This window comes from Molossus molossus, unplaced genomic scaffold, assembly GCF_014108415.1.
Source record: "Molossus molossus isolate mMolMol1 unplaced genomic scaffold, mMolMol1.p scaffold_m16_p_3, whole genome shotgun sequence".
Lineage (NCBI taxonomy): Eukaryota > Metazoa > Chordata > Mammalia > Chiroptera > Molossidae > Molossus > Molossus molossus.
The window spans coordinates 54,282,105-54,305,082 of record NW_023425366.1 but is presented as its reverse complement, the minus strand read 5'-3'; the positions used below and the strand labels follow the sequence as shown (position 1 = coordinate 54,305,082).

General features: G+C 41.0%; 2 protein-coding genes across 2 annotated transcripts in view; one reads left to right on the top strand and one right to left on the bottom strand.

The window, feature by feature from the left end:
- Positions 1-22,978, top strand: part of MTX3 (metaxin 3) — a 760,898-nt gene that overhangs the window by 194,498 nt on the left and 543,422 nt on the right. The gene's annotated exons all lie outside the window — the stretch shown is intronic.
- The window catches only part of CMYA5 (cardiomyopathy associated 5), a 95,249-nt gene that overhangs the window by 36,215 nt on the left and 36,056 nt on the right, over positions 1-22,978 (bottom strand). The window contains exons 2-5 of the mRNA XM_036279078.1: positions 11,792-21,710; positions 8,382-8,477; positions 5,895-6,128; positions 4,293-4,315 (exon numbers count right to left, since the gene is read on the bottom strand). Coding sequence (XP_036134971.1) covers positions 4,293-4,315; positions 5,895-6,128; positions 8,382-8,477; positions 11,792-21,710 — 10,272 coding nt within the window. The remainder of the gene's footprint in view (positions 1-4,292; positions 4,316-5,894; positions 6,129-8,381; positions 8,478-11,791; positions 21,711-22,978) is intronic.

The following is a 22,978-nucleotide window of genomic DNA, read 5'->3' as shown; positions in this document are numbered from 1 at the left end:
TCTAGAAATATATGCCTAAAATCTATTTATTCTTAATATTTTTTATATAATTGCTAACATTAGAAATTCCACTCCTATATCTTCAAATCTGAGTAGATTCCATCAAATTTTACACTTTCTCATTTTGCATCTATAAAATTAGTCCTAAAAATTACAGCATTTTAATGATTATTTTTGTTTACTTCCTAATGATATAAAAGTTCAGAGCACGTCTGGAAATTCACACACTGTTTGATGTCTTTGATGTTCTCAACCTTCATTATTATGTTTCTAGTCATTTAGTCTTTCAAAAATATGTTCACCTACTATGTGCCAGGCACTGTGCTGGGTATCGAACACAGCACTGGAGGAGGATAAGGTCTATCCATTCTTAAAAGAATAAAAAAGCCACAGTTTATAAACGAATAGCTTTTATAAATTCAAGACCCTCTAAGGAAAGATATCAACAAATACTAACTTTCAGTATTTTTAACTAGGTGAAACCTGAGCTTTAAAAAAAACACACACAAAAAAACTCCATTCTGCAGAGGGAAAAAGACATTGCAAAAGATTAATGTTTAGCTCGAGGGGCCTCAACTTCGGTTAGGCGCTCTCCTCTGTGCACCTCTCAGAGGACTGGAATTATCTTCCAGCGATGAAACAGCTTCCAGGAACTCCACTGGCTTCAGCGTCATGGACTCCGGGTGCCGTAGCACAGAGCCACAGCCTTCGCACTTGCTGTTGGAGCTTTCTTCTCCTAGCTGCTTGTATGGCTCCTTTCTCACTTAATTTAGCTCTCTGTTCTAATGGCAGCTGCTCAGAGAGGCCAGCCCTGAGCACACCGAACGCCGCAGTACCTAGCCCGTCCCTTACTCTGCTGTGGTTTACTTCCTCAAACGTGCCATGACCTATTCGTTTTTGTCTGTCTATTTCCAGAATATAACCTACATGCAGGAAAGGACTTTGTTTTTTCCCCTACTGTATCGTAATGCATAATCTGGCACACGGTAGGCATTGAATAAATATACTTTGAATGTGTAAGAGGGTAAAGTTTTATTTGGGTGGCATCTCAGGTCTGGTAAATATTTTATCAATGTGAGGGGAAAAGATGATAAAACATAATTGAAATATTTAAAGAGTGTCTACTTTGTTTACTAGTGTTAGGAATAATGAAATTCGCTATAATTTGATTTAGGGGAGATGGTTCTAAAGGGGCTTCAAAGAGGAGGTGACATCTGGCTGAGTCTTAGAGAAGGAGGAGGAGTTTCCCAGGAGAACCAGGAGAAGGAGGTTGAAGACAGAACAGCCCGGGTACAGGCATGGAGCTGGGAAAGAGTATGGCACACTCAAGAGCCAGAGGCGATCCTGCGCTCCTTTGAGAATTAGGAAATGGAAACAGAGATGAAACAGAAAGGGGATTTGTGGTTTGTGAAGAGGCTTTCACATCCACCAAGAAAGAGCCACAGAAGCGTTCACAAAGGGAAGTGTAGAAGAATGCCCTGGCACCCTGGCCGGTTTGGCTCAGCGGTTAGAGTGTCGGCCTGCGGTCTGGAGAGACTCAGGTTCAGTTCCCACTAAGGGCTCGTACCTTGGTTGCAGTTTGTCGCCTGCCCTGGTGTGGGTGGCAACCACTCGATGTGTCCCTTTCATGTCGATGTTTCTCTCTCTCTCTCTCCCCACCCCCCACTCTATCTGAACAAAATATCGAAAAATGTCCTCGGGTGAGGATAAAAAAAAAAAAGAATGCCCTGGCACTAGTCTGAGGGAGAACCACAGCTGTCAGACTGGAGGCAGTGAGGTCAGTCGAGAGGACCCCGCAGCACTCCCGGCCAGGGAAACATAATGAGTCTAAATTAAGGCCTTGGGGATGCAGAGGGAGAAATGATGGGATTCACAGGCGATGATGACTAGTCTGCGCACTCAGGCCACTCAACACATGTCAGTTAACTAAAGGGAGGACTCCTATAGCACGAGACCTCTGTAGATACTATAAGTCAAATGTTTGCTTTTTCCCTTATGCACTGGCCTGTCCAATTTTAAAATCAATGTAAGAAAGGGCAGATGAATATCTTTTTATGAGCACGTCCTATGGTGGTTGTAACTCTTTTTCATTATAACACAAAAGAGTACAACAGAGAAAAAGAATGCATCCTCTCAACAGAACAGCATTTTCTAAGCACATGTGTTTTTCGAAATATGTAAATTTTGAGTCTAAATATGCTTGACAACATTTCTTAATTTAAGTACTTACAGTGCTGAGAAAAATTGTTTACTATACAAGTACTGCCTTTAATATATGATACAAAGGGAGGAAAAGCATCATGGTAAAAAAAAAAAATGCTAGATAATTAGCACCTCTCATAGAAAGGAATATCGGTAACACTGAGACCTTGAAGTAGAAATTGCCTTGAGGACATGAAAGGCTTCTTCTTAGTGACACAATCCAGCTTTATCACCTGTGCATACACACGTGTGCATGATCATATTTCTTTACCAAATCCCAATTTTTGCTTTTTTTCTTTACAGAAAAACAATGGTTATCCCAAGTGTAACCTCCTTTGGGTGACATGCAGCTTTAGCAAAGGTTAATTCATTGTTTATTGGACAATGAAATCAAGATTAATTAAAATGACACACAGATGATAAGTTCAAGCACAAAATCAAAGAAATAGAATGTATAATTAAATGGATGTCAATTCATATTAGCAAGTTAATAATCTAATGTTTACAAAAGTAAAAATGTACTATGCCATTTTTTACAGTAAAAGCATTTGCAAATTTTCATTCACCAAATGTTCCTACCAATCAGTGCCTTCCATGAGTGGGTGAAATATAAATAAGCAAACATTATCAACACTGTCCAGTATAAAGGATGGTATTGTAAATCCACATACTTTTTGGATAAAAATAAATATCAATAAATAGTATGTAGAAGAAATGTATAAGTTTTTAAAAACAAAGGAAACTGGGAACAAGGCCTGGATATCACTCTCTAGACCTGCCTGCTTGAGAAATGGTAAATATGCAGATGCCTAGGCCCACCCCAGATCCCATGCAGTGGACCTGGGGTGGGGCTGCAGGAGCTCTGGCTTAACAAGCTGCACAGCTAATTTAGGCACAGTCAGTCTGATTGTTATAAACCAGAGGTTCTCAACTCTGGCTATGCATTAACATCACCCTGGAAGCTTTAAAAATGCCCAGGCTATACCTCAGACCAATTAAACCAGACTCTCAGGAGATAAGATTCAGGCATCAGCATTTTTAAAGCTCCCTAGGTGGTTCTATTTGTAACAGAGCCACTGTAATAAAACCCTCATTGATTAATGCCAATGTTAATATACATATTATTTCCTTAAAATGTATTGGCAATATTCCATTAAATAGATTCTTTGAAAGATAAATAAGTTTATCTGTACTGCTTTTATTATCTGAAAAATGAGGTTTCTAATCCAAACCCATTTTCCCATATTTTAACATAACACAAATACAAATTTCTGATTTTACTTTATGATAGTTCACAATCTGGCATTGAGGTAAACTGAAGATAATATTTACAAGATTAGAAATTTACATTAAAGGGGTAAAAAAGATAAAAGTATTAGGCTCAACCAGTAGGAAAGACCTCATGTCTCGCTATGAGACAAAAGGGAAAATTGTCAGATTGGTAAAAGCATTTCAGTATCAGAGGCTCCAAAAGATAAACACAGATCTGATGTGTTTATAGACAACATTTCCTAATTTCATGTTAATGCTTTGACTTTGACTTTTAAAAGAATAAAGAATTTTTCTTAGACTGAGTGCTAAAAACAACAGCAAAAACAAAACAAATCAAAAAAGGAAGATTCGTTTAGGTTAGCTGAGCACAGAGAGAAGATAAATGCATGTCTATCTTTTGAAGAGAACGAGAGAAATTCCATTAAAATTACATTAAGTTATAAAATTATTCAAGGCAGATATGAATGATTCTTTCAAATACTCATATTTAACTAATAAGTCTAAGTATCTACAAAATGTTCTGTATGAAGTGACAGGAAAGATGATCTAGATTAGGTTGAAAAGACAGAATATATCTCAAGGAAGCAGTTAAAAATCTACATTACGATAATTGTTATTTAACTAAAGCACATGCAATTTTCTTTCAAAGCTGTCATTTAGCTTTTAAATGCACTGTGTCCAAAAGTGAACATCCAGTAGCTCACCAAATGTATGTATTTTTTAATTGGCAGCTCATTTTCTATAAAGCATCAAAATATTAAAAATAATGCAGTCATGCTATTCTCAGGTGCCACTACATTGTGCCATGTTTTATATACCTTTCATTGATTTCCTCAAATGACTTATGAGGGAATGAGAGGGAGGGGTGGGGGGGGAGAGAGAGAGAGAGAGAGAGAGAGAGAAATTAACAACAACAAAAAATACCAACCTAGAGCATTAAGGTTATGCATGTTCTAAAATCATTACTCCTCACCTTCCCCTGGTGGCTTCAGCGGGGGCAGCAAGGAAACTGGTGCTCAGAAGGGCGGGGGGGGGGGGGGGGAGGGGGGACGGGGATACAGGGGCTTTAGTTTCCAGTCCCGCTCTAACTCCCCATGATCAGCAAGGCCAGCAATGAGCGCTTATGCTTTGCTTCTCTCTTTATTAACAAATGGCTCCCAGAATAGAATTCTCTGAAGTAATAGAAATGCCTTAAATTTGTTCAGTGTGGGATATATACCCAAAAATATAATCAGTAGTCGTCTCTAGGTGATACCTTCTCTGTGCTTTTCTGTCTTTTCCAAATTTCCTAAAATAGATATATTTTGCTTTTATAAGCAGAAAAACAACAACAACAATGCTTTCTTGTTTACAATTTGTTCTTCTAGAGAGAAGAAAATATTCTTTTCAAACAAAAGTAAGGTTCTTAGGGAACACAAAGCACTTTATTAATATTATACTTCACAAGAGGTACCTAATTTTAAAATATTAAAGCTTTGCCATAATTAAACATAAAGCAACTGAATGACTTTCATTTTGTTTGAGGATGCCATGTCCTCCTCACCTAAATTTACTCTGGCTGGAGGTATCCCCAAAGGCAAATGAAAAGCCTAACATTGACCCATTTTGCCTTGCTAGAGGGTCTGGTGGTCCAGGGAGCTTTGAAAGGTAGGTTCCCTACTCATCAAAAGATGGTGCTTTCCTGTGGTTTGATTATTAGTTTTGGGACTGCCCTCAAGGAAGATATTTCCATCACTCCTGGTTAATCCTGGCTCCATGGAGAACCAGTATCTTACTGGATGTTCCAGGGAATTAGGAGAGCAAAGGGCTGCCTCTGTGGTACAGCTTGAGGAACACCCAAGGTAATCTTGGTCCATAAGGTACTAGTTTGAATTAAGCAATCTGGTCCCCAGGAAGACCCTTCTAAAAACATCAACATGTTACCTGAGAGAAGTATCACAGTACGTCATCCCTTTGTATGCTGAAAGTGTACCAAATGTTACTCTCGGCCACTTGGTGAGGCTCAGAGGGAATGGTCCCTACAAGAGGTCACTTCAGATTAGGGAATGAGGTGGAGAGGACAGGCCCAGGGGCCAGCGTGACGATGCCAAGCCCCCAAAGGGGGCGTGGTATGAGAAAGGTTCTCAGGCTGCTTTTCCTCCTCCCTCTTACAAGGTAACAAATCCATTGCGATAAAACAGATGATGCTGTGCCCTGGCTGCCACGTATACTGGAGCTGGATCTGGTGCTAGGAATATGCTGGCCTTTTCCATAGGTTTCAGGCATGCCCCAATAATTTTTAAATGTCAAAATTATTTTAAAAACAAACAAAAACACAGGTATATAAATGATCTTAGGGGAACATTGAAAAATAAAATGTTTAAAGTAGACTTGGGCCAGAGTGGGTGTAAGGTGCTTGGGCCTGTTCTAAGGGTGCTCACAGTCAGGAAAACGGTCTCGTCGAGTTCCTCTGCTTCTCTCACGATGGTCTCCAGGGTGTCCTTGGCAGCATCCATGCTCTGCAGAAAGTGGACCATCTGGTCATGCAGGAACTCCATCTTCTTCTTCTTCACTTCCTCAAAGCTCTGGGCTTTCTCATCATACTGTGCTAAAACCTTCTTCATCATTTCCTCATTCTGTTCTTCTAGCTTTTTCTCATTTTTAGTACAATTTTCCTAAAACAAAAGAAAAAAAAATCTGAATGAAATGAGAAGTACATGTCCTTTTTTTTTTAAGAGAAACACCAGCTCTTTGAAGAATTGACCTCTGGCATCCGATAAGAGAACCTTATGTACATGGTCTAAATTTCCATCCCACCAACCCCCTTTTGACGTAGTTAGCTTTGTAATAGAATTCACTGTAAGAGCATCATCAAGAAAGATTTAGTTAATGAAAACACAAAAGATATTTGCATGGAAGTCTTTCCTACCAGCATTTCCACATGATAAAACTTGAAAAAAAGGGCCCTGGCTGGTTTGGCTCAGAGATTGGAGTGTCAGCCTACAGACTGAAGAGTCTTGGGTTCAATTCCTGGTCAAGGGCACATACCTCAGTTGCAAGTTTGACCCGCAGCCCTGGTCGGGGTCGTGCAGGAGGCAACCAATTAATGGTGTCTTTCTTACATTGATGTTTCTCTCTCTCCCCCCACCCTCCACTATCTAAAAATCAATGGAGAGATATCCTCAGGTGTGGATTAAAACACAAAAAAAACTTGAAAAAAGGGCATCACAGTGAGAGGAAGGCGCAGCCAGGGTACTGGACAGGCTGCTACACTCATAAATGCTCTCCAGGGAGAGGGAAGCTTCCTCCACAGGAGAAACTTGAGCCCATCTAGACAAACCCAAATGCCTGGCTGTCCTCACTAGAGGGCCAGTGATAAGGTGATCATCTAATTTACTGTCTAGAAGGAACATTTTGGTGGGGGGTACTAAAAATAATTAGCTGGTATGAATTGAGCTATAACTGAAGTTAAGCAGACCTCTCACAAGCAAACTAGGATGTTGAGTTGCTCTAGTGATAGGGAAATTGCACTAGCCTTCTGCAGGGGACCTCTGCCACTCCTGATTGACAAGTGAGGATGCCTGGGCCACCTCTATGTAAGGATGGAGCGCTGCTACGCCCTCCCTTCACTTCAGAGGGAGCAGGGGCCAGCAGCTAGGAGGGCGTGAACTCATCCAAGACAATGGTACCATGAGAAACACTGGTTTGTCTGGGCATGGGACACTGTTAGAGCATTTCTGAAGAGATAACCCTGTAAAAGACAGGATGGTGGGACAAGAACCCAGACCTGAATTCAAATCTTGTCTCTCAACATATGACCTTGAGTAATATACTTAATTCTAAGTCTCAGCTTTATCCATAAGATGGGGACAATAATAACACCTATCTCATACGGTTGTTATGAGGATTCAATTAAATAAGCATGTAAAGAATTTGCCTTATTCCAGGGTGTGGAGAAAAGGGGACTCTAGTACACTGCTGGTAGGAATGCAGACTGGTGCAGCCATTATGGAAAATACTATGGTGTTAACTCAAAAAATTAAAAATTGAACTTCCATTTGACCCAGTGATTCCACTTCTAGGAATATACCCTAAGAAGCCTGAAATACCAATCAGAAAGAATATATGTACCACATGTTCATAGCAGCACTATTTACAATAGCTAAGATCTGGAAACAGCCCAAGTATCCATCAGTAGGCGAATGGATCAAAAAGCAGTGGTGCATATACACAACGGAGTACTATGCAGCTGTAAGAAAGAAAGATCTCTTATCCTTTGAGATGGCATGGAGGGACCTGGAGCGTATTATCCTAAGTGAAATAAGCTAAGCAGAGAAAGACAAATATCACATGATCCACTTATTTGTGGAATGTAATGAACATAACAATCTGAGGAACAGGGTAGTCCCAGAGACGTGGAAGTAGGGTACAGACTTACAACCCTCAGAAGAAGGGGTGGTGGGGAGGGAAGAGATAAACCACAGAACTTATATGCATGTATGCATGAACAATGGACATGGACAGCAAAGCTGCGGACAGGGCGGGGAGGGAGGGGGAAGGGGGAATCAGTGGGGGGAAAAGGAGAAACATCTGTAACAAAAATTAATTAATTAATAAAAAATAATAAAATAAAATAAATAAAAATAAAACAAAACAAAACAAAAAAAGAATTTGCCTTATTATAGTAAGTGCCAAATAAATGTCTATGTGTTTTTAAGGGCTAGTCATTTACCTTTAGAGAGAAAGTAGTCTCAACTGATTACACACAGATGGAAGACTTAAGGACTATCACTTTTAATGGAACAAAATCAACAATGATAAACACACATGCACACACAAACCCCAATTCAAATTCTTTTAGATCAGAATCATTTACTTGTGATGTTATTAACAAACCAGGTAAAAGGGAAAGGAATATGAGAACTTACCTCAATAGTATTAAAAAAGGATTCTATCTCACTAACAAAGGCTTCAATCCTCAAGGACTTTTCTTGTAAATTTTCTAGAAATTCTGCTAATTGAACCTGAAGAAAAGAATTAAGATATCCTTAGTACATGGTATTTTATTGTTTTCTTTTTTCTCTCTTTAACATTGTGTGTGTTTTAGTATATGACATTTGAGAAAAGAACTTCAAGCAGTGAGGTCCAATTTCTTTATAAATTTAGTATGTTTGGTAGAGATTTACTATACTATGTTCACTAACAAATCAGTTTTTAAATTTTCTTTGCTGCTTCATCTAAATCGACTATAAATAATTCTGTATGATAAACTATTAGGAGGTTTGTGAGTGAGAACAACACAAAGACAATGTATTTTCTCATATAAAAGGAAGGACTTCTTGGTAAGTTCAAAGAATACTTTTTAGTGGGCTACGGATTTGAATTCTTTCTCCAATAAGGCCTCAATGTTTATATATTGTCTTTCCTCTAGTAACAGGGTTTTTGCTGTATTGGTCCAACATACGTGAGTAGTCTCCTCACATTTGTGCCAATGGCCTCGGGTGAGCCTGGAGCACCTGAGCCTGAGAGGTGATCAGAGTGTCGCCCAGCCAGAAGCCTAGCATAACAACTGATGAAAACTACCTACTAAAGAGACCTAAAGGCTCCAATGATCCTCAAGGCGTTCAAATACTCAAGGGGTGACAGCCAAGTAGAAAATGCACGGGTGATGGGGGAAGATGGTACCTACTTTAGCTGTAGTTACAACCTTAGCTGTACTCTATCCTGCTAAACTTAACAAGTAACAACAGAGAATAACAGGGCTTCAGCTGCCTGATTCATCACAGGATAGTGGAGAAATGACACTGATGGAAGCCCCTTCAGGATCTGGCCTCTGACCCTCTCCAGGCCTGCCTCTTCTCCATAAGCCCTCAGGCTCCAATCACACAAACCCCACCTTTCCTTGGACTTCTTCTCACCTGTGTGCCTTTTTATATGGTATTCCCTATATCGAGAATGACCTCCCTGCCCTTGCTTGCTAATGGAACTCTATCTTATTTAAGGCTCATCCACGCTTCCCTTTTCAAGACACCTCCCGTACCCTCCCAGTGCCACTCGTCACTTCACTCACTCACAAACGCCTGTTCATCAGGATGCTATACTGATTTAGGGGAGCTACAAATCCATCTTCCTTTATTTTTGTTTTCATTCCCAATGATTCGCAAAGTTCCTGACATGGAATGGGAGGTCAATAAATGTTGAGAAGAAGGGAGAGAGTGAAGAAAGAAAAATAAGTGACAAACAAAAGATCAGCCACTACAATGGGGATAAAGGTGGGGGTGTGGGGAGCAAGAACCTGGCTCATCTGTAAATGCAACTCTCAGTTCCTGAATAATCACAAATGGCCTACTGACAAGATGCTAGAGGACACTCAAGTTACAACTTTTTAAATGGATTTTTAATGTTTAAAAGTTGCCAACCAACTCTTCTTCTTCACAGTTGATTTAATGAAACACAGAAGCCTCCCTGGCTTTAGTCAACTGGCTTTCTACATTCTCACACTGCTTGGAAGGATCAGGGAAAAAAACTTTAAAATGGTTTTAAAGCAGAAGACAGCACATCTCCCTGCTTCAAAATTTGTTTTAAATTGAGAATATTTTAACAGAATAATTTTTTAATTTCTAAAACTCATAGAGATAAACAAAACATAATTAAGAAGACAGAAAAAACATCTAGTTGTCTTTCTGATGACAGTACCCAGTAGAGGTTAGTTATCAAAGCCAAGTGTCATCAAAGAATGGAGCATGTATCCATGCTGCTAATACATCCAATGCCTGAGATTTCATAAAAGAAATTGCTCCATCCCCTACCCTCAGACTTTACCAGGCGAAGTTTCCACAAAATTTCATTCCAAAGGAATAGAACCAATATCAGACAAGTTGAGAAGAATTAATTTTCTAGTGAAACAAACAAACCAAAAAAGCCAAGATTCTAATATATTATCTTATTGGATCAAATAAGCCTGGAAGTTATTTAACGGTGACTTAGTTGAATAATCATATTGAAAATTGTTACCATTAGGAAGTTGCTGAGCCCAGCAACATGGACATATAGCCAAGAGCGTGAACTCTGGCACCAGACAGACCTGGGTACCAATTCTAGTTCTGTCTTCCATGACACTGGGCCGGTCACTTAAACTATCTGAGGTCATTTCATGATCTGCACATTGATGATGTTTTGTATATAAAGAACACAGTGCCTGGCACAGAATAAGTGTTCAATTCTTATTATTACTTACATTTTTAGATCATTCTGGCTACTGTAGGGCAGATTCCAGTTAGAAGGCTATTCAAAGGTAGCTGGAAATCTCGCCCTGGCCAGTTTGGCTCAGCGGTTGGAGTGTTGGCCCACGCACCAGAGAGACCTGGGTTCAGTTCCTGCTAAGGGCACGCACCTCGGTTGCAGTTTGTCCCCGTCCTGGTGGGGTTGTGTGGGTGGCAACCACTCGATGTGTCTCTCTGACATCGATGTTTCTCTCTCTCTCTTCCTCCTTCTCTCCCACTCTATCTGAAGATACATGCAAAAATGCACTCAGGTGAGGATTAAAAAAAAAAAAAGGTAGCTGGGAATCTCAAAGACTAAACAATTGATTTCCAGTAGTGTCTCTGGGGAAATGGACTATTTATAGCCACATACATAAGTATATGTATTGTGACTAACTTTTTAACATCAGGAGTCTATAGACATAGCCAGAAAAGAATGAAAAGGTTTTCCATTTCTAACATCAATTTGATAAATAAAGAGGAAATATGGAGAAAACCAAAATTTTAAATGTCTTCCTCTTATTTTATAAAACTTGTAGTAGAATTTCTCAATGTACTGTAAATGCGTATTTTAAAGGATAATATTGTAGGTAATAGAAAATAAGTTGTTTTATGCTCAAAAGTATATTTTTTAATTTAAAATTATTTGGGGTTTTTTGGGTAATGTCAAGGGCTACCACCATAAGATAAGACCCTGAAAGGCGTGACCCTGTGTTATTTACCCTGGCATCCTCAGAAAAATACTTGGCACATAGTGTATACATAATAAATGTTTGTCAGCTGGTCTTAACTAAATGCCTAGGGAAATGTTCTTAGTTTTCTTTCAGACTAACAGTTACGCCTAAAGATGAATGTATTAAATATTGATCATTTTTTTCAATTGAGAAAATAGGAAAACAAATTAAATGTACACAGGGTGGGCAAACTAGGTTTACAGTTCTAATACAAATAAATAATACAATAATAAATAAGAACATAAGAATAAACTCAGGTTTTGTGTACTCACAACTCTAAACCTACTTTTCCCCACCCCTGTATTTATTATTACATACTTATATGCTTTAACATCTATTTACCTTTACAGCACTTATAGCTGTGTCAAGCGTTGAAACCTCATGGTCTTTGTGGGTGCCAAATATCTTGTCAACAGCAGAAACTGGGCTTTTGCAAGTATAGCAGTACATGTCAATCTGGGACTTTTTCGGTTCCTGTTGCTCCTTCTCAGTTACTAACTCTAATGATAATTGGTCTTCTGTCCTCTCTCTGCCCAACTCTTTCTGTTCAGCAGACATACTTTGTTCCACCTCACTCACAAATTCATTTCCACTTATGTGTTCAAAGGACTCCTTTCCCTGAGATAACACTTCTTCAGGGGTGGATTCTGAATACAGTTCTTCTGATAGGGTGTCTTGAGTAACTACTTCATAATTCAGGGATTCAGCAAATTCATATTCATCCTGAACAGGACTACTGCGGAGCCTATCCTCACCTGGCTCGGGTGGGCCCATTGCTATAGGTTCTACTTGCAGTGTTTCTTGAGCACAAGCTGTGCCAGATGCAAATTCTTCCTCTGGGAAGGACACTTGTACTGGGACATTTAGATGGACCTCTGGATTTGCATTTGCTGCTTCACTGCTCTGAGTGCTTGTGTCTTCTACTCTCTCCAGAACATGAGTGGTGTCTTCAAACGGAATCGCATAGCTTATCTTCTGGGTAACCACTTTGACTTCCTCCGTGATGGGAGCTTTCCTCTGTGTAGCTACAATGTCAAGGGTCTCCACATGGCCCACTGACTCTTCTTCCCTGTGAGCAACTTTCTGTTCCTCTTCCAGACTCTTTTCTCCCCAAATAGTGCCAAACCTCCCCCTAACTTTCCTTTCTGGTGCTATTGGTTTGTATGAATCATCCTTACCAACTGGTTTTTCTTCCAGACCTTGGCCTTGGTCCTTTTCAGTTACAGATGTGTCATGAAGAATGTCATCTTTGAGTATGTACTTCTCAAAATATATCCCTGTTCCTTCGTCAGTGTCAGACTTTCTGCCTGGAAATGATGCCTCAGAATTCACACTGTCACCTTCAGAAGCTGTATCTCCTTCCTTCTTTTTCCCTCCAACTGCTTCTTCATACAGATCCTTGTATAAAAATGCAAGTGCAGGTGGTTCCTCCAGAAGTTCGGGGTTAATGGCTTTCGCAGTGGTAGGAAATATCGGGGTTCGTGACAAAACTCCTTCCTCTATATCAAATAAAGGCATCCCAGGTGACTTTGAGCCCACATCTCTATTTTTGCTCTTCAAAACATCTCCGTCCGCTGATTTTTGGATAACCAAAGACTTTTGGGTCTCTGGATGAGATAATTTGCTGTCGTCTTTTTCCAGTCCATAAAAACTTTCATCTAATTTCACCAAGTCATATTCATGTTCTAGGGCACTTTCCTCTGAACTTTCTGGGAAAGGGCTAGTTTCTGCTGTATCTTCCTTTGAGCGTTTTGCCTCAATATTTAATTTCCCTGGAGCTTTCTGTTTTTCGGGGTCTGGGGAGATGTTATAATCAATCAATGTATATTTTTCAAAATAATCCTCTTCACCAGGAACTGTGGGCTGATTAAAGGGTAAATCGCCAATTTCTGAATCTGTGGATATCTCTTTTGTTTTATGAGTTTCCTTTTGTTTATTTTCTTTCAATGATGGACCTTTTTTATCAGAATCTTCTAACGTACTCTTTAATGTTTTATGGCAAGCAACTGCCTCACTATCACCAGGGGAGGGTAGAGTTTTACGTGAGGCCTTTTCTTCCAAATATTCTAACTTCACTTGCATTTGTTCACTTTCTTCCTGATCAACTGAATATATAAATGCAGGAGCATGAATATTCAGTATTTCGCAGCCTTCAGAAATGATACTGAAGGCACTCTTCTGATCTTCTGAAAGTCCAGCTGGCTTACTAGTCATTGTAAATTCCTCATCTCCAGGTTCCTTGGATATTTCTCTAGTAGAAACAACTTTATTGGCATTGGTTGCTGATGCATTTTTTATAAATTGAGCATAGTTGCTGCTTGCTGGAGAGTGTGGTTCATTTACTTGGGCAGCTCCCACAGCCTCCAAGTGGTGCTTGGAAACAAGTACAGATTGTTTAGACATTTCGAATGTTTGCTCTTTAGATGTTTGAATAGTATGGACTGTAGGCCTATCTGGAGTCAATTCTTGTTTCTTCACTGGACTAATTTCTGGAGAAGCCTCTGAAACAAGTGTTTGTAGTTTCACAGATGACAACAAATATGGTGGTGTTTCTAAGCTCTTTGCTTCATCCAAAGTTTGGTCTAAAATCCTTTCAGGTTCTTTAGATGGAGATCCTTGTTTTATACTATCTTTTGTGATATCTACTGAACCACCTTTTGACATCTCTGACACTGAGACCTGTCCCTTTTCTTCATGACTTGCCATATCCCTGCTTGATTTTTCCAATACCCGATTTTCTTCCTTAGGAAAAGAGTGGTCAAATACTTGCAGCTGCTTTTCTTTTTCTCTTCGTTTCTCCTCCTCAGTCATTTTGTGTCTTTCTTTGTGGTCTTCCTTTTGATAGACTTGCTGCAGCACAGCAGCAGTTTTTGATTCTTCCAGTTCAACAGGGTAATATCCCTGTGTAATTGGTACCTTTCCTATTTCATTATTATCTCTTAACTCTAATGGGGCCACAGTTTCTTGTTTTTCTGCCAGCACTTTCTTTCCTGCCAAGGAATGTGATCTGATTTCCAAGTTATCTTTCTCCTCAGTTAGGCTAACAGACCTGAGTTTTACTTCCCCTTCAGAAATTTTGAAGGAAGTAGGTTTTGGCATTTCTTTCTTCAGTCTGTCTTCACCAAGATCAATTAAACTGCCTTTCGATTCTTCCACTGGCAAAATCATTGACTCTGGCTTCTCTGATTCCCTCATGACATTTTTACTTGTGACTCTAGATGAAGCTGATTTGGGCTGTTGTGACACCTTATCTACTGCATCAGATGAAAAGCGTGAGTTTTCTTTTTGATCACTTCTTGGCTCTTCATTAAGAATAGAAATATTCCATTTAGATGGAGAAGAGATTTCTGGCTTCTGGGCTCTTTTACTATCAGTGACATGAAGAGGAACAACATTTTTGGCTTCTTCCACAATGGATTTCTCACCCATAGGGGAATAAGGTTGAACTCCAAAATGTTCCTCACCATCAGCAGGAGTAACTACTGAGTTTAGGTCCATTTCCTCTGACTCATCTAAGATTTCTTTCTTCCCATGATCGTCACTGGACACCTCAAAATTGGATTTTGGCTGCTGTAAAACTTCTACATTTGATAAAAGTGTAGGTTTTTCTTTAAAGTCTTGACCTTCACCGGATTTAACTAAAGGACCTCTGGAGTCTTCAGCAATCATGAGTTTTGCCTCTGGTAGCAGATGATCACCTGGTTCCTCGGCTGCACTTAAGTCAGCTGGAGCTGGACCCTGAGGCTCTGTCACAGACACTGCTTTTTCTACAGATGGACCTGACTGAATTTCTGAAACTTCCTTTTCCGCAACTTTGTTACCTGGAGTGCTTGATTTAAAAAACAAATTGGACATCCATGATGTGAAAGATGAAATTCCCTTCTTTTTCTTTTCCTCCGAAATGCCTGGTTGGACTGCCTTTGGCTGCTCGGGCAGCTTTTGTGTCACCTCAGGAGGTTCTGGGGGTTGAGGTTCTTTATTTTCACGGATTGAGGGTTTTATTTGGGTGGGTATTTCCGTTCCAGATGTTGGTTTCCCTCTCTCGTTAGCATCATCTACAACCTTTGACTGAACCATTTTTGATTCTTCTAATGGCTTCTCTCCGGGTAAAGGAGATATACTCCTGTGTGCTTCCTTCTTACTTCCCATTGCAGGCTCTGCATCTTCTGCCAGGAAAGGAGCTGCTTTGGCAGGAGAGGGGATAGTTGCTGATTTGACCTGTTCCACTGATGGGCCAGGCACTGGTTTCTGGAGGATTCTTTCAGAAGGCAGGTGGACTCCTTCCTGGCTGTCTTCTTTGCAAGGCCTGGGCAATTCTGCGTTTGCTTTCTCCAATACTGAACTTTCACTCGTCATGAAAGAAAAGACCTGCTTCCCCTCTGCTTTGTTTCTCTCTACATTTCCAGCTGGAACTAAAGATTTTGGTTTGGGGGCCAGCTTTATTTCTTCAGAAGATATTCTAGTTGATAAGATCTCCACATTACCATGGGGGATATCATGAGTAGATACTGGTTCTTGTAATGATAAATGAGATTCTTCGGCAGAATGTGGCAGAACCTGCTTTCCAATTTCATGTGTATGGTCTTTATTCGACAGAGCAGCCTTGAGCTGCCCTGTCACCAGATCATCGCTGCTGGAGGAACCCAGCTGCACAGGTCCCAGTACTCTTTCTTCACGATGACTTGCCAAATCTCTTCCTGGCTTTTCCAGCATCCAGTTTTCATCCTCTGGAGAAATAAGGGCCTCTTCCATGTGTGTTTCTTTAACATCTGCAGGCTCCGTTGTCAAAAATGATTTTGATTCTTCCAAAGGCAAATTCTCTTTCATAATTGTAAGCTGCTTAATACCCAAATCTTGTTTACCCACGAAAGATGTGCTTACATCAGGTAACTTAACAGCCTGGTCTGAGTGAAGTGTGTTTTCAGGCTCCTCTTGTTCCACCAGGCGGTCAGAAGGAGCTATCTTTGATGGTTTGGTTGTACTCTGGGGTACAGGGAATGCATTTGTTCGGTCTGTCTCTTCTTTTAGTATAGTTACAGAATCTCCTGTCCCTTCTGCCTTCACATTTCCTATTGGCAGTAATGAGCTTATTTCTTGTTTTTCCCCCTTTTTTAAGTCAGCTGAATGGTTCACCTCTTCTGATAATTCTTTTAAAGTAAAAGTATATGGCTGAAACTTTTCTGGGTTATCTCCTTCAACCAGAGAGGTAAATGCTTCTTTTGACCTTACACTGACCACATTAGGAGAGATAGACTTAATTTCTTGGTTCTGAGGTTCCTCCCTAAGGCATGACGAAACCTCGGAAATTTCAGGCACTGTGGTTGACACATGGAGTTCCCTGTTTTCTTCTCCTTCTCCTCTGCTCCTAAGCTCAGCAAAGCCCTTTTCTAAGACAGAATCCCCTGTTTCAGTTATGGGTGATTTTGTTTGTTTTGTGTCTGCAGATCCACCTTGCCTACCTAAACCACCAGAGAATTCCAACCCAGCATTTGGTAATTGTGATGCTTGGTGTGGTGTATCTCTCTTCTCAGGTTCCAAAGAGACCTCTGCCAGGGAAAGACCTGGTTTTCCTGGCGGGAAGTCTCCCTGAGCTGTGGAAGATGTCTCCATGGCCTGTTGGCTCTTCGTATCACTGAGCGCTGGTAATGTTGGAGCTAAATCTCCTGACACTAACGTTTCCATCTCGGGAGAAGAATATACCATTTTCTCAGTTTTGCCTTTTGGAACTACATGTTTGGGTTCAGATGACACGTTTTGTGAGAAAGGAAGTTCAGCTTCTTTTTTCTTTATCTCATCGCCTAGGTTGACCGGAAGCACACGTTCGGACCCTGACACCTCTGCGGCAGACACAGAATTCTTTTTCTGTGATAGAGCCAAATGTTCAGAGTCAAGTTCTGTAGAAAATGAAAGACCTTGTTCATTTTCCACCCTTGCTTCCTTAGCTCCATCTGCATGCCGAGACAACACTGTTTTGGTTACTGGCAGCCCAGGTTTTATTTCTTCAGTTTCCATCTTTGACAAAATAGAATGTTCCGATATAGAGAGTTTTCCTGGAGGTGAATCCAGTTTAATTTCCTTCTTTGCTTCTGACCAAGTTGGATGTTTGGATTCAGCAGCTTCAAGGGGAGAAGAGGTAGCTTTAATTGCTACCTTTTCTTCTTCTTTAAGAAGTATATCCTCATCCACAGATGTTACCATTGGTGGCAAACCACTTCCGAATTCACTCTTTCCTACTTTTAAGACTGGTTGTTCTATAGGGCTGGTAAGAGATAACTCTGTTGGGTTTTCATCTTTTGCTAATTTGGTTAAGTTTGAATCGTGCTTAGCTACAGAGGTCGTGGTTACTAGAGAACTGGGTTCAATTTCTTTCTTCATGTCTTCTGACAATGCTGAAAATCCCGGTGCAGATGGCCCACGTCCAACCTCCTTGTCCACTCCTGGTGACGCTGGATGCAGCACTCCAGGTGCACCAGTTATCGCGGAATCACGTTTCACTTCTGTTTTCACTTCTGATAAAACCTCAGGTCCTGATAAAAATGTTTCCTTGAGAGGTGAATATGGTTTTATTACTTCAAGCTCATTCTCTGACAACAGTCTCTGTTCCAGTTCAGATGTCACAGTTGGAGCTAAATTGAATTTGACATCCTTCTTTGGCTCATCTACCAAGTCAGACAGAACTGAATATTTCTCTCCAGACCCTGGAACATTTGGAGGCTGAGGCTCCATTTCTTGATCCTGTGATACATGTGCTGCAGCTTCTTGAGAATCAGGCACAATTTCTTTCTTACTTTTAACTTTTAACAAACCCATCTGTTCATTTGCAGCTTTTGGAGTGAGCGATGCTTTGGGTTCTTGTTCCTTCTTAAGTGCGTGGACTGAATCAGGTGAAACTGAATACTGAGATGCAGGTGAAACAGGTTCAGTTTCTTCCTTTACCGTGGATGAGTGTGCGGGTAAAGAAACAGGTGTTGCAGCTCCTGATGAACTAGTCTTAATTTCTCCCTTCTCCGATTCACTGGCTGAAGATGGCGGAATCAAATCTTCAGACTCAGGTTCTACAAATGCTTGAGTTACCTGTCTTTGTGCTGAAATGAGATATTCAGATACAGATATTGAGATTGTTTCAGCATCTGCTTCTTCTGCCTTATTTGTTGCAGGTGGCAGACTCAAGTCTCCAGGTGCAGACCTGGGAGGGGAAGGTTCAGCTTGTTGCTTCTGTGATGAACTGAGATGCTCAGGTACCGGTGTAGCAGCTGTTGGTTCAATTTCTTCCTCATCTGCTTCTGAAAAGCAGGAATATCCTGAAGCAGATGCCGCAGTTAACAGTGAATCAGGTTCGATTTCATTTTTCTTTGTTTCTGGGATTCTATATGGTGGGACTGAAACTTGTGATGTTGAGTCTGGAGAAAAAAGTTCAGCTTCTTCAGTGTCTTCATCTGACAAAATAGTGTGGTCCGATGGTGATGTTAAACATATTGGGGAATCACACTCAGATTCTCTTTTCTCTGATCCCTGGGTTGCATAGGGTGGGAATGAGAACTCTGATGCGAATGCAGAGTCTGGAGAAAAAGGTCCAATGTCTTCTTGCTCTTCTTCTGAATAACTCATGGGTGAGGAGGCACCTTTTCGATTTAAAGGGGATCTGTGGACAATTTCTTTCTCCTGTGATTCAGGTGTTGCATATGGTGGTACTGAAAATTCAGAAGCAGAGGTGGAAGAGGGGGTATAGCGCTCCACTTCTACTGTCTCCTCTTCTGAGGGGACCGCATGTTCAGATGGGGTGGCTGACGGTGGGGCTTGATATTCAGGTTTCATCTCAGTTGTGCTTGGGGGGAGAGAGTGTTCAGCCACAGAGGCCTCGTCTGGGGAATACACGTCAGTGTCTTCCTTCTCTTCTTCTGACAGAATCATGTGCTCAGAAACACCTTTTGATTCTAAGAGGGACACATTATCAATTGTTTTCTTTGGGAATTCCTGAGCTACATTTGGTGGAACTGCATATTGGGGATTCAGTGTTGAATCTGGCATGAAACGCTCACTTCCTAGGTCCTCTTCTGATGGGACCACATGTTCAGATGGGGTGGCTGAAGGAGGGGCTTGGTATTCAGAAGTCATCTCAGTCGTGCATGGGGGAAGAGAGTGTTCAGCCACAGAGGCCTCGTCTGGGGAATATGCCCCAGTGCCTTCCTTCTCTTCTTCTGACAGAATCTTGTGCTCAGAAACACCTTTGGATTTTAGTGGGGACTCATGGTCGATGTTCTTCAGTGACTCTTTTGTTGCCTGTGATAGAATTGAGTATTCAGAAGCAGATGTGGAATCTGGTGTGTAACGCCCACTTTCTGGGGCCTCTTCTCTGGACAGGGCCGTGTTTTCCATTGTAGCTGAGGAAAACAGTGGGGATTGGCATTCAGAAGACTTCTCGGTTATAGATGGTGAGAGAGAGCGCTCAGATGCAGAGGCCAGAGTTGGGGAATAAGGCTCAAATCCCTCATTCTCCTCCTCTGACAAAATTGTGTGCTCAGATGCAGCTTCTACATTGGATTGAGAAACTGGTTCAACTTCTTGCTTTTCTAGTTCCTGGTTCATACTCTGTGGGACTGAATACTCTGATACAAAAGCAGAATCAGTAGAAACAGACTCACTTTCCTCTCTTTCTTCCTCAGACAAAGCAATATGTTCAGGTGTTGATGTCGGTATTGGTAGCATGGTCTCCTCTTCCTTCTCCTCCACTTCAGGGGCCAAACGTGGTGGGAAGGACTTCTTGGAAACAGGTGGACTTTCTGGGTAATCAATTTCTATGATCTCTTCTTCCACTAAATTAGAATCTTCAGGTTCAGGGGTAGCAGCTATCGGTAGAGAAGTTTCTATGTCTTCTTTCTCTGGCCCTAAAGGTTCAGAAAGAGAACTGGGTGGTTCGAGCACATTTTCTTCCTTCTCTCCTTTGACATCGAACTGAGGAGGGGTCTGTTGTTCAGAGTCTGGTTCTGCCCTTTCTAGTGAAGTCAGGTCTAACTCTTCTCTCTCTGGACCAAAATCTTCCTGGACAGATGCTGCCAGACCTGGTGGACCTGTTTCCAGAGAACCCTTCTCTGCCTCCAGTGAAACAGAATGGTCGGCAGAATACACATCTTCCTTCTTTACCTCGTCTAATAACGGTGGTGAGGCTAGAGATTCAAGCTCTGAAGTTACAATTTCTTGTGAATCAGATTCAGGCTCAAATTCTTCCTTTGCTGTTTCCAGGAAGGCTGTTGCAGATGTATCAGGTATAACAGAGGAAGGCTCCGTGGCATGGGGTTTTGCTTCAACGCCTGGCTGTTGTGACACTGACTGGGGAGGACTGCGCTGTGTGTCTTGTTCTGTTGTGTCATTACTTGTATAAGAGGAAACTGTGTGCTTGGTGGCAGAAGCGGCCTTTAGAGGAGAATCTGTGTAAATTTTCTTTTGATCTTCACGACTGAATGAGGTAAGGGACTTTGATCCTTTGGAGAGTGCACCTCTCCGGGGTGAAGTAAGCTCTTTTACTTTATCATCTTCTATGCTTTGGGCTACTAATTTGCCTGTTTTGGAAACTGTATTAGAATCACGATTGCCCAAATCTGGCTCTAGACTAACTGATGCATCTTTCCCCTTCCTATAATGTATTTCTTTAATTACATAACCCTTTGGCAATGTTCCATAAAATTGTAGAGGAATTAATTCTTCTTTAACTGAATTAAACATCTTAATTTTATACTGTACCGTTCCTATATAGACTGGCCGTAACACTAATGGCTTGTGTTCTTTGTATATTGCCCCAGTAATAGGAGGTGTATTTGAAGTGGTCTTCTTTCTTCTTGTTTTATCATAACTGCCACTAGGTATCTCCTCTTTCTGGGTGCTTAGTACCTGGCTTTCTGAAATTAAAGAACTATCTTTTTTGTTTGCTGAAACATCTTGGGATTGAAAAGAATTTCTTTTTTTATTGCCTTTCCGACGCAATGATGGTGAGCCATGCTTTGACTTAGATGTTCTTTTCCGGACCTTTTTAACTTCATCCACAATAAAGGAAACATTCCCTGCAGAAGAATTCATAGTTGACCCTTCCAGACTACCTACACCAGAAGTCTGACTTCCTTCCGAAGCCCAGGGAGTGGAAGACCTACTAGAATTGGTTTCCCAGGTTATTCCACTATCTTCCCGTTGAACTGTCACCATGGAAAAGGAGGGGTCAGATATGATACACTTCTGCTTGGTCTTGCCCTCTTCATCCTGGTCTGATAACCTATAGTAAATAATAATAACATTAATAATTACGTATTATAATAATAAGTAAATATCATACCTTTACCAGGTAAAGTATTAATGTGAAATTGAAATATAGAGAGATATATTACCATCCATAGCAAACAGAGAGAAGTATACAAAATAAAGTTTTAAAATTGTCAAATACAATAACACATCCCAGGCTGGAATGAATCAATATCCCCAAACTCAGAAAAGCTGAAGTTAAATTCATCACCTCCCTTATCAGAATTACCCCCTCCCCCCCGCACCTTGACCTCCCATGCTTACCTAGTCCCTCAGGTTTACTCTCTAGTCACTTGGACCACTTCATAGCGGTTCTTGCATCTATGCCCTCTCTGTTTCTAAGCCACCCTGATCTAGATTTTTTTAAAAAATCACATCGCCTCTAGATTTTTGCATTACATTCTAACTGTTCAGCTGGTATCACATTCACCTTTTATCTCCTCCCTACTCTCCCCCACCCCACCAGCTCATCCTGTCCATCTTCCAGACCAGGTCTCCTAAAAACTGCCATCATACCACTCCCTGCTCAAAAATCTCAGCAAATTCCTTATACCTGTAGGGGGGAAAGTTCAAAATCCTTAGCGCTTTGATTCCTAGCTGACTTTATTTCCAAGTACCCACCTCCACCTTACCCCAACATGATACACTTACATTTTAACTCTAAAATTTCCTGTCCAATAAATATATCATGGGAATTCTGATTCAGTGCTATAAAGTGAAAACCCGTCACAGACTAGAAAGCAATCACAAAAACTGTCAGTCTCCTGCGCTCCTCTTTCCCCGTCTGTAAACCAGGGTTAACAATAGAACCTACCTGGTGAGGTGAATGTGAGGATCAAACTATTCAATGAAATGCTTAGGAAATGTGCCTGGCATGGGGTTGGTGTTCAGTAAACTTTGTCTATAATCAGGCTTTCAACACAATCCTTGGACTAGAGATCAAGGGAGCCTAGACACGGTCATTTTCAACTGCTGGAGGTATTTGGAACAGTGTTTCATTTGACTGCTCCCATAGCCTGTCAAGAGATGGCTGCCTTTGGCTGTCCCTTCAATTGCTACTGGGCCCTGTCTCAGACTCTGCAGCACTCTTCTCTCAGTTTTCTATACCTCCTCCTTCCCTGTGCTCGTGCCGTTCCTCCATTTAGAATGCTTATCCGCCAACACACTCCACCTTTTCTGCCCACCTAAATGTATCTACTCTTCAAGGTCCAAACACTCCTAGCTATGAAACTTAAATAGTAC